A 12,522-nucleotide genomic window follows, 5' to 3' on the forward strand; every position below is an offset into this window, starting at 1 on the left:
ATGCAAAATAAGGTTGGATTTTGAAAAACATTAAATGTTTTCTACACTAAAAGAAGCACATACAGGAATTTTCAATTGCCTATAGTGGTAATATTGCTATAGTACTTTTTCTTGCATCCCCAACATCCCATATGGTTTTCTGAGCAATGCCAGGAGTGATTCCTGAGAAAAGAGCTAGGATTAACCCTGGAGCACTGTTGGTTATGGCCTTCAAAAAACAAAAATACTTTTTAAAATTTTTAAATAAAATTAAAATATTCACAGAGACCAGAGGTAGTATGATGGGTAAGGTACTTGCACCCCACTGACCCAGGTTCAGTCCCTGGCACCATGTATGGTCCCTTATGCACTACCAGTGTTTTCCTCTGAGCACCACCAGGTGTGGTCCCCAAATCCAAAGTAAATAAAATTAAAATGTCCTCACAGGTTGGAAATGTGAAACAGCTTAGTGGTAAGGGATACACATTGCTTATCCAAGCACCACATACAAAGAGATATCTACAATCTTATACTGTTGTTAAACTGATCCCTAAGAGGGGAGAACAGAGAACTGTGACTTAGCAAGAAGCAGCTTGAAGAAGGATAACATTCATGCATTATTGCTTAGCTAGATTTCAAACTCCTTACTATGGTAGAATCTTGTGATTCTTTCATTCCCAGTTCATCAGAAGGGTGTGAGAGTGGCACTTGTTGGGTGATGAAGGTTTGATCTGGAAGCTTGCTTTCATCCCTGTAAAGACCAGTAAGAGGCTTATCAAAAACCACACATACTTGACTCAGAGCAAACGTGTTCTACTTTTCTCAATGATAGCACAGGTAGGATTTCTACAATGACTGGTGCGATTAGGCTCCCGTTCATTGAACTGCCAAAAGAGCTTCTTACCCAGTGTCCTTTGTTTCTACAATATCAGGAACAACATAGTCTGGAACTGAAGACCTACGGATCTGGCTTTTTTTCCTGTAAGGGCAGAAGTTGTACAATTAGGCATTGCCTTCTTGTGTTATATATTTGTTACACTTTGTATTTGTTTTGGAGCCGCACCTGGCAATGCTCAGGGCTTACTCCTGTCTTGAACTTACTTCTGATCATTCCTGGGTCAGTTACATGTAAGGCAAGTGCCCTATCCACTGTACTCTTGCTCTGGCCCCTTCAGTTACATATTTTGTGGTTGAGAAGGGGAGGTCGGGGCCACACCAGCAAGGTTAAGGGCTTAATCTGGCTCGGAATCACTTCTGGCAGGGATAGGGGGACGATATGAGGTGTCAGGAATCAAATCTGGATCAGTCACATGCAAGGAAGCACCCTATCCTCTCCAGGCTCCCAGTTACATTTTTTAAAGTGATGAATAAAATATTTCAATGCTAATATTTTAGCCCTTTTAAAGTGCTAAATAAAATACTAAATAAAATAATACATGCTAAATAAAGTAAAAATAGGTTTCTTATTTTCAAAAATGAGCTTTTAGTAAAAAAGACAAAAGGTAAGGCTGTTAGGCAAGTTAAAATAAACATATATTCTTAAAATTGAGATGATTAAATGTTAATACACAACAGTTATTAATAGTGATGAGTAAGGTTGGATTAGTATACTGACCAAACATGGCCAGAAAAATTTCCTTTCCCCAAAAATAACCTCAAGACACAGAAAGGTTACCCAATGTCAATAAAACCAGTATGAAAATTTTCCTCAATATGAAAATTTCCTTTTATTCTTTGGAAAGTTTGGTTAAGAGAAAATAAACATATAATCAATCTAATACTCTGAAAGTAAGCTTAACGTATTATAAAAACATAGTACACTGATTTGCCAGCAGATAAACACAAGTCCCCTTTCCAAAACTTATCCTCAATTAGGTTCATATGAAATTAATATAACCCCATGAATAATCAGATTAAATAGTTTTAATAGAGTTACATGGCAAAGATTAATTTTAGATATTACCAGTGTCTGAGTTATAACTGAGTGGTAGCTGATGTCCAACCGAGTACAGATTAAGGCCAAATGCAGCTAGCTCAAAGGGCTGGAAAACAGGCCTAGCACGCTTAGAGCTCTAGTTTGATCCCCAGAACTCATCACCAGCCTCCCAAGTACTAGCAGACCAGGAAAAAAAAACTGCACTCCTCACACACACAAAAAAAAGAACAGTTTATTGTATGTAATTAATTTTTTTTGTTCTATCATACATAATACACACACACACATATACTGTTGTGCAGTCAGAGTGACAGTACAGTGGGTAGGGAGTTTGCCTTGCATGTGGCCAACCCAGATTTGATCCCCAGCATCTTATATGGTTTCCTAAGCACCAGCAGGAGTGATTCCTGAGTGCAGAGCCAGGAGTAACCCCTGAGCATTGCCAGGTGTGGCCCTACCAATTTCCTTATTACTCCATCTGCCTTGGTAGACTTTTTATTATTTATTTCCATCCCCAATTTGGAAGCTTCTTTTTTAAAAAATTTAATCTCCTTTTTCATTTAATCTTTTTAATTCCTTTTTCATTTAATCTTTTTTTTTAAATTCTTTTATTAAGTCACCATGTGGAAAGTTACAAAGCGTTCAGGTTAAAGTCTCAGTTATACAATGCTCAAACACCCATCCCTTCACCAGTGCACATATTCCACCACCAAGAATCACTATATACCTCCCCCCTTCCCCCCATCTCCCCAGCCCCCCACCCCGCATGTGTAACTGGTAAATTTCACTTTACTTTCACTTTACTTTGATTACATTCAATATTTAAACAAAAAAAATTCACTATTATTGATTTGGAGTTTCTCCCCCCTAAAGTCGATCTGCTGAAAAGAAAGCATTTGGTAATTTGTTTTCCATTGATGAGAATGAAGAGATATGAGGTCAGGAGGCCGCACTAGCAGCAGCATAGTTTTGGATTTCTGTATTTTAGTATTTTAGTAACTAAGTCCAGAGAAATGTCTGCCAGGAATCTCAACATTGTAAGCTTGTACCTCTCAGCTACTTTATATTCCACATATGAGTGCGATCTTTCTATGTCTGTCTCTTAATCTTTTCTTTTTTTTGCCTCAACATTTCACCATTCTAGGGATCCAGGGATAGCTCAGTGGTAGAGTGCCTCCTGCCTTACTGTAGACATTAGACTACAAGTTCAATCTTTAGTTTTGTTGCTTTTTTTGGGGGGTGGGAGATACCAACAGTGTTCAGGGCTTACTCCTGGCTTTATCTCTCCTAGAGGTACTAGAGGGACCATTTGGGGTACCAGGGATAAAATTTGGGTCAGCCACATGAAAGCAAATACCTGCCAGCTTTACTATCACTCCAGCCCACAAACTCAGCCTTTGGTATTGATATTCACGTGGTACCTTTGGTACTGCATGCCTGAGTGCTATTCCAGCAGCACTGCTATTGGTCCCTGGTGCCACCACAAAGTATGTGCTCTCCTGAAGTGTGTGTGAGCACTGAAACTGAAAGGTGTGAGTACTACTATCAAGTCTGCATCCCCCAGTGGGTACAATGGCCACTGTGAAATCCTCAGTTGTGCAAATTGGAAGGGCAGGACAGGGAGAAAAACTGTTACCATTCTAATTCCATTCCTAGCTTGCTATGCCTTTACTCAACTCAGGCCTGAGAGTCCAAAATCACTCATTACGGTGTGCTCAGGTTCAAGTTCATTGCTTTGGTGTGAAAGATGTTTCAATTTTGTTTCTCCAGTGTTTGGACTAACACTGTATAAATACTTGGGACCAAGCATTCTAGCTGTATTTATTTCCTGGGTACAGAAAAGTTAGCTTACACTGAAAATTACATTGAATCTACATTATTGAAACTCATTTGCTTGTACACTTCTTTGAAAACATAGTAGTACTTTCTAAAGGTTCTAACCAGCTCTTTTACTCTTCTACCTTCATTCACCAAGAGGCTCATATTAAATTAATGGATGGACTAATTAAGTTTGTGGGGGTTTTGGTGGGGAGGGTTCGTTTGGGGGCCATGTATCAGGTTGTGCTTGAGGGGTGATTCCTGGCTGTGTTCTGAGGGTCACTTTCAGCCATGCTCAGGACACTATACAGAGGACTGAGGATTGGGAATTGAACTGGGCTTGGCTGCGTGCAAGATAAGCACCTTAACCCCTGTACCATCTCTCTGGCCCAAAAGTAGAGACTCAAACACTTCCTAAACTTGTTTTTTCAAATTTTCCATTTGCTTTTCACACCATAATCTTGTTTAGTTTGTTTGTTTGTGCTCAAGGTTTACTCTGGACTCTGTGCTCAGAAATCATCCCAAGCAGTGCTCATAGAATCATATATGGTGCCAGGGATCAAACCTGGGTTAGCCAATTACAAGGCAAGCTCCTTACCTGATATACTCTCTCTCATGCCCCATATAATCTTTCATTTAAGCTAAAACATGAAACATTTATTCCTTTTTATTTTTTTAAATTCTTCTTGTCCTTAATCAGCAGTTTCTTCTGCTTTTCTTTCCTTAAGTGTCTTGGTTTCTCCTCTTTTAGTGATTGCTTCCACTCTTTCCTAAGCCCCTCACCACTGCAGGCCCAGAATAGTACAACAGCTTCTGCCGGTCCCCCTGCTCTGTATCTGTCCCCCCATCCACCATCCCCAATCACTTGGTGACTGGACTGGGGTCAGCTTAGAACAATAACCCTGCTCCTTGCTGTGAGAAAAAATGAGAGCAGGGTTGCTGTATAGTGTATTTCTTCATGACAAAGAGGAAAAACATGTTGCACTATTTAATATGACTAAATCAACTAAATCTACATCTGCAGTCAAAGATTTAGAACAACCTAAACAACTGCATAGCATATTCTGGCTTTTCTGCACTTTTGAAGGCTGTCATAATCTGTGTCTTACTTTAAGTTGCTAATTATCGGGGCTGGAGCGATAGCACAGCGGGTAGGGCATTTGCCTTGCATGCGGCCAACCTGGGTTCGATTCCCAGCATCCCATATGGTCCCCTGAACACCGCCAGGGGTAATTCCTGAATGCAGAGCCAGGAGTGAACCCTGTACATCATCAGGTGTGACCCAAAAAGCAAAATAAATAAATAAATAAATAAATAAAAATTACTAATTATCTCTGTAGCATCACCAAATTTCCTCAAGCCAGGCAGTTTTTCCCCATTATTATGCAGCACAATGCTCATCTTTTGCTCCCTTTTTGTCTTGGGACTTAGGCTATCTACTGGGCCCTTTGCCTGATGTTCCATTTCCCTATTTCTGTCCTATGATACTACCAAGAGCCCAAAGAGCCATAGCAAGAAACGACTTTCCTGGCTACTCTCTTGCCCATTGACACACTGTTTGAACTCCAACTGTAGTTCATGATGTCACCTAACTTTTTTCTGGTGTTTAGTTTTGTTGTTGGGCCAGAGAGATAGTACAGTAGGTAGGGCACTTGTCTTGCATGCAGTTAACCCAGGTTCAATCCCTGACATATCAAATGGACCCTGAGAACTGGTCAGGAGTTATTCCTGAGAGCAGAATCAGAAGTGATCCCTAAGCATTACCAGGTGTTCCTCTTTAAAATAAAAACAAACAAATAAGCAAAACAAACAAACAAACAAACAGCACAGGGCTAAAGAGATGGCACAGGAATAAAGTTACTTGCCTCACATGTGGCCAACCCTGATATAGTCCCAAACACTGTGAGTTCCCATGTGAGTAAGCATAACCAGGAACAACCCAAAACACAGAACAGAAATAGACTCTAAATGTGTAGTCCAAAACTTCCCACCCGACCCCCCAGAAAAAAAATTATTTATAGAACCAGAATGTGGCTCAGCCAGTAGAATGCATGCCCTTCATCTTTGAAGCTCTGAGTTTGATCTCCAGCATCACATACACACACCGTTATTTTATCATTGAAACCACTAGATTCTAATAATTGGAATGCTATAACTTTTCTTTCCTAGTTCAGCTAAGCAATATTGTACCTCTTAAGCAAGCATTACCTTTAAACTAAGATTCTTCTTCTCTCTTTTCCCCTCCCATGAATTTGAATTCATCTTTCATTTTGCTCCCATTCATTCAGCCCATTCGTTAGCTCTGAGATTTACAGTAGCTAAGTAGTGTGACCATTTATTTTTTCTTTTCCTTTTTTTGTTTTGTTTTATTTTTAGCCATACTTGGTGGTACTCAGAGCTTAATCTGACCCTGTACTCAGGAATCACTCCTGGTGGTACTCAGGGGACCATACGTGGTGCCAGGTATTGAACCTAAGTCAGCTGCATACAAGCCTTCCTGTGTACTATCTCTCTGGCCCAATCCTTTTGTATTTTTATGCTCCTTTCCAACTTCTTTCATTCAAAGTGAAAAAAAAGTCCATTGATCCTCTATAGTCTCTAGGATTGATAACAACTTGATATTTCACTTAATTACCTAGGAACAAAACCATTCATTTTTGCAAAGAGTAATCGCAAGACCTTCTCCTTCTGCTCCCATGTCAAATCTCCAATATCCACATCTTCTTGAATATTTGTCCTAAATATTTTTTAAAAATTAAAAAGAAAACTGTAGTCAGATGAAGTATATCACCTTATTAATTTAAATTAATTTATTAATTTATTGGTTTGGGAGCATACCGAGGGTGTACTTTTGGTTCCAGCAGTGAGAAGAAAGGGGCAGGGGGGTGCAAGGGATCAAACTGAGGTCAGCTATATAACAATCTCTATTCTTCTCCTCCTCCTCCTCTTCCTCCTCGTCCTCTATCACTCCCCCACCCCTGCAGCTCTCTTTTGTTTTTTGGGCCACACCTTGCAGTACTCAGGGCTTACTCCTGGCTCTGTGCTCCAGGATCATTCCTGGTGGGGCTCAGGGGACCATTTGTGGTGCCAGGAATTAAACCCAAGTGAGTGGCATGCAAGGCAAGTGCCCTACCTGCTCCACTATTGCCCTGGTTCCCCATTTCTTCTTTTCAAGAAAAATATAAAATATGTGACCACAAGAAGATTGTAACAACTCAATCATTAAGCAAATCAGCAAAATAGACATTTATGACATAACATTATATATCCAAATACACAAAAGAAACTCACACAGAAAAGAAACAGTTTGGTAATATTACTGATAAATTTCTTTTAACTTTTCTTTTGCATTAGATATTTGCTATGAAAAAAGTAATAGAAGGAGGACCTGGAGAGAGATTGTGCAGGAGGCAAGACCTTGCTTGTCCCTGACCTGTTTGGGACTCTGGTTCTATCCCCTGAACCACCAGGGGTCACTCTGACCACAGAGACAGAAATAGCCTCTTCGTATTAGTGGGTGTGGCTAAACCATGCCCTCCTCTTCCACCGCAACCCAGAAACAAAAATGATAAAAGAAAAATTTCTTTTTTTATTTGCTTGTTTTTGATATTTTGGACCATATCCAGAAATGCTCAGGTGTTACTCCCAGCCTTGAAACCTGTTTTCTTATCTCCAATTACAGTCACAACCAAGCTTTCCTGGCAGGTCTCTAACTGAACTATAGCTTTCCCAGAGACCGCATAGTGTGTTCATTATTTGCAAAAGCTAAGTGACAAGAAGATAGAGCACTGATGTGGTAAAATGCAAGAAATATTCTGCTTGGAACCTGAGCAATAATAGAGCAAGTAGGGTGATTGTAGTGCACAAAGCTGACCCATGTTCGATACCCAGCACCCTATATGGTCCCACAAATACTATCAGGAGTCATCTCTAAGAGCAGAGCCAGGAATAAGCCCTGAGCACCGCCATGTGTGCCCTCCCCCCTCCCCAAAATAAAAGAGAAATATTTCTGCTTAGAAGTCATCTAGATAGTTCTCTCTAGAAGTTTAGTTGCTTAATGTTCATTAAATAATTATCTAAAAACATTTATTTAGGGAAGATAGGGCATTTGTCTTGCATGTGGCTGTCCCGCATTCAATCTCCAAGCCCCACCAAGAGTGACCACTGAGTGAAAAGCCAGGATAAGTCCTGATGTCCATACTGCTGTGTATGGCCCAAAAACCAAAACAGAAAGATACTACAATGACATCCCATAAGAAAAATAATCTAATTTCTTTCAAAAGTCTCTGGCACACAAAACCACATATATATGGACAGTTAATTTACAATAAGGGAGCTGAGAAAACAAAATGGAGTAAAGATAGCCTCTTCAACAAATGGTTCTGGAAAAACTGCATAACTACATGTAAGAAATTAAAGCTGGATCCATATTTTACACCTCACAGAAAAGTCAATTCAAAATGGATCAAAGACCTTGATGTCTGACCAGAAACTATAAAGAACAATGAGGAAAATAGAGGCAGAATGATTCAAGAGTTGGAAAAACACAGGATGATCTCACTTATCTGCGGAATATAGAATACTGGATAAGGAAATATATTGTAGTGAAGGGGGATACCTAGATCATCCTTGAGCCCAGTTTTAGAGAAGAGAAGGACAGAGGAATAAATAAATTTAAATATTTAAATATATTTAGGGGAAAGAAAGAGAAAGAGAAGCACCAGGTGAACAGGCATGAGGGCTTCAGCTATACTGGTGATATGGGTGAGTGGTATAAGCATGTACCCAAAATATAGACTCAACAACACTGAAAACGAGATCTAACCTACAACCACTGGAACTTTGTAATGTGCCTATGAAGTTGACAGGCAGGGGTTGATGGGGTGAGGGCTGGAGGTGGGGAAGGAATATGAGAATGCCAGTGGAGGGAAGTTGACACTGGTGGTGAGATTGGTGTCATAATATTATATGCCTATAGGGCTGGAGTGATAGCACAGCAGGTAGGGCATTTGCCTTGCACGCAGCTGACCCAGGTTCGATTCCCAGCATCCCATATGGTCCCCCAAGCACTGCCAGGAGTAATTCCTGAGTACAGAACCAGGAATAACCCCTGTGCATCGCAGGGTGTGACCCAAAAAGCAAAATAATAATAATAATAATAATAATAATAATAATAATAATATGCCTAAAACTTAACAATCAAGAATTTTGTAAATTACAATTCTTTATATATATATATGTATACACGCATATGTGTGTGTTTTGTTTTGTTGTTGTTGTTTTTTTGCTTTTTGGGTCACACCTGGCAATGCTCAGGGGTTACTACTGGCTCTGCATCTCAGTAATTACTCCTGACACTGCTCAGGGGACCATATGGGATGCTGGGAATCGAACCCAGGTTGGCCGAGTGCAAGGCAAACGCCCTACCCACTGTGCTATTGCTCCAGCCCTTATATATATGTTTAAAAGCGGGGTTGGCTGTGTGTAAGGCAAATATCCTACCCACTGTACTATCACTCTGGCCCCAATATGTATTACTTGTCACAACAGCTACAGAAAATAAATGAGCAAAGATGATTTCCTTTGTAGACAGCATGGGTAAACTGATCAAATAAACTGTATTTACCCACTTAAAATAATCTATAGGGGCTGAAGTGATAGCACAGCGGGTAGGGAGTTTGCCTTGCACGTGGAGAACCCAGGTTCGATTCCCAGCATCCCATATGGTCCCCTGAGCACCACCAGGGGTAATTCCTGAGTGCAGAGCCAGGAGTGACCCCTGTGCATCACCGGGTGTGACCCAAAAAGAAAAAAAGTTTCTCTGTCACGGCTAGGGAATGGCTCAGCAATAGAACCCATGCAATCACAAAAAAGGTGGGGGAAGGATCACTGATAAGATACCTGCAAGACCCCCACACCACGCTAAGCGTGAGAGGTGCACAGTCCATCAGTCCCCATCTTCAGGAACTTACTGAGGAACATACTCAATACTTAGATATTCTCAAACTGAACTTCCACTTCTGAGGGCACAAAAATAGCAATGCAAAAGATAAAAATATTAAAGCATCTTTAGTACCATTTCTCAGCCTCCGTAAGATCCTGGTTCACACTATTGGTGCTGTGCATTTTGCCATTAAATGTACGGATTTTGGGATATTCTGATCTTCCTGCACATGCCTCTCTCATTTTAAAATTGAAAGCAGTCTGTGCTAACTGCTTATAATACTTCCTGTTAACTAGGATCTGTTGCTTCACTTCGTGTAGAGCATCTAAAAAGAACCTCTCCACTTCTGTTCTCTCGTCCAATATGTTCTTGGCCAGCTTCTTCACTCGATTCATTTCCCTGTCCTTCATGTGAAGAAGGTGCTGTAGGTTGCCAATTTCAATCTGACTGGATTGGTTCTCGATTATTGCCTGATGCTGCACTCTTAAAACTTCTGCCTCAAACTCTTTGGACATACAAGTCAGGGCATTCTCCAGGGCTGTCACCTTCTTCTGCAGAGTTTGTATCTGTGACCTCTGCTGGGAATGTTGTAAAATCTTTTCCTTAACCAATAGGTCTTTAATCTCCTAAACACCAAAAAAAATTGTTTTTCTTTAGTTATGGAATAAGAGAGTTCCTCATTAATTTGCCCTGATATCATGAGGTTTGAGTGTGATGGAAGGTGGTGATGGTGGTATTTTGGTATTCCGTGAACAGAATTTCCCAGGGTCTTTGTCTGGACATATGATGAGGGATTTCACTAATACTTTCCTTCCTCTAAAATTCTGAAAGGTTATGGCTCGCTCTTCAAACCCATGTTCGCCCTTGAATATATATCTCACTTGCTTCTCTTTGTTCCTTTTCTTGCTTATTTCCACTCTATAGAAGTCTGTGTTTGCTCTTGAACATGTACTTTCTCTCTTTCTCTTCCCACATCTTCCTAAATAAGTTTCAATAAAGGGGCTGGAGAGATAGCACAGTGGGTAGGGCGTTTGCCTTGCACGAGGCCGACCCGGGTTTGATTCCCAGCATTCCATATGGTCCCCTGAGCACCGCCAGGAGTAATTCCTGAGTGCAGAGCCAGGAGTAACCCCTGAGCATTGCCGGGTGTGACCCAAAAAGCAAAAATATTAAAAAAAATTAAAAAATTTAAAAGTTTCAATAAAAATGATCCTGGGGCTAGGGAGATAGTACAATGGGTAGGGCACTTGCCTTGCAAGCAGCTAACCCAGGTTTGATCCCTAGCACCCCATATGGTTCCCAGGATACTGCCAGGAGTGATTCCTGAGCTTAGAACCAAGAATAACCCCTGAGCACTTCCAGGTATGGCCTCAACACCAAAACAAAACAAAACAAAAAAAACCTACCTTGCTTCACAAAACAGAAAACATTTTAAATAATAAAATCTGAAAGGTTAAATATTTTTAATTATCAAAAAAATAATTCCTGAACCAGAGAAATAGTACAGAAATTAAAGTGTGTGCAACTAATTCTGGTTTGACTCAGTAACTCCAGGAGTGACCCCTGAGCCCGGAGCTGGGAGTATTCCTCACAGACTTGCTAGGTGTGGCCAAACAATGCCTGCCCCTGACAAAGGTAATTCCAAAAGCAGTAATGTTATACCATGAAATATTAATTTAGTAATGATGTCCTGGAAACCGGCAGTCTGCTTGCTAGTTGCCTCTCCCAATGTCCATTTTCTCTTTCCTCTTTAGTGACTAAAGACCCCAATTTTACTCAGAAAGTCCAGCTGTAAGCCCAGCTGAACACCCCAGTCTCCCCCGTGGATCAGCATGATGATGTAATTAAGTTCTGGTCAAGGGGACAGAAATGTCAGCAGACCTCCAAAAGACCTCTAAAGGGAAGTGCGTACTTTTTTCCTCCTTGTCCTTCTTTCCCCTTGTTTGAGCAATGGTGAGGGCCCTACAGCTGCTGTGGGCCTGGAGAGACGGAGGATGCATCCGCATGTTGCAGACTTAGGAACCTGAGTCTGCTACCTTAGCAGAGCTACCATTGTATCCAGCTCTGGCTTGCTTACCTCCAAACTTCTCTTAGGTGAGAAAATAAGCCTGTGTGCAGTGAATCCACGAGTATTGGGTCACCCACAGCCGAAGTGAGTCAGACCCCACCCAACCCAAGGCAAAATTAAATTAGTGTTCAAGGAAGAGATAGAAGTTATATTTATTTTATATAGAGAAATATAAATACACACTTATTATTTTGGGGTCACACCCAGCTCAAGGTTACTTATGGCTTGGTGCCCTACGGTTACCCCTAGCTCTGTCTGGGAGATCACTGAAGCTGGGGATCAAACTCAGCATTCCCAGATGCTTTGTGCTTCAGCCCTTTAAGTCATCTCCCTGGTGCTCTCATATGCTGCATTTTCTGCTTTTTTGTTTATTTGTTGTTGGGCCACACCCAGCAATGCTCAGGGAATACTCCAGGCTTAAACTTGTGAATCACTCCAGTGTTACTCAGGGGACCACAGAATGCCAGGAATTAAACCCAGGACCTCAAACATGCATAGCAATTGCTCTACCATTGTGTCAAATCCCTAGACCTTCTCATATATATAAATTATATATATATACACACACATCTATATACACATGCCCTTAAAATTTTATATATACTACTTTGTTTTGTTTGTTTTTAGGATATACCTGGATATCCTCAGGAATTACTCCTGGCTCTGCACTCAGGAATCACTCCTCGTGGGGCTTGGTGGACCATATGAGGTGACTGGGACCAAAACCTGGGTGGGCTGCATGCAAGGCAAACACTATTCCTGCTGTTCTAACTCTCC

The 12,522-nt window shown here is 40.9% G+C and overlaps 1 protein-coding gene across 1 annotated transcript in view; it reads right to left on the reverse strand.

Moving 5' to 3' along the window:
- Positions 1-603: 603 nt before the first annotated feature.
- BBOF1 (basal body orientation factor 1) overlaps positions 604-12,522 on the reverse strand; it is a 31,476-nt gene continuing 19,557 nt past the window's right edge. The window contains exons 8-11 of the mRNA XM_055132947.1: positions 9,810-10,303; positions 6,369-6,470; positions 884-958; positions 604-730 (exon numbers count right to left, since the gene is read on the reverse strand). Coding sequence (XP_054988922.1) covers positions 604-730; positions 884-958; positions 6,369-6,470; positions 9,810-10,303 — 798 coding nt within the window. The remainder of the gene's footprint in view (positions 731-883; positions 959-6,368; positions 6,471-9,809; positions 10,304-12,522) is intronic.

Source organism: Sorex araneus, chromosome 3 (genome assembly GCF_027595985.1).
Source record: "Sorex araneus isolate mSorAra2 chromosome 3, mSorAra2.pri, whole genome shotgun sequence".
In the NCBI taxonomy this organism is placed as follows: Eukaryota; Metazoa; Chordata; class Mammalia; order Eulipotyphla; family Soricidae; genus Sorex; species Sorex araneus.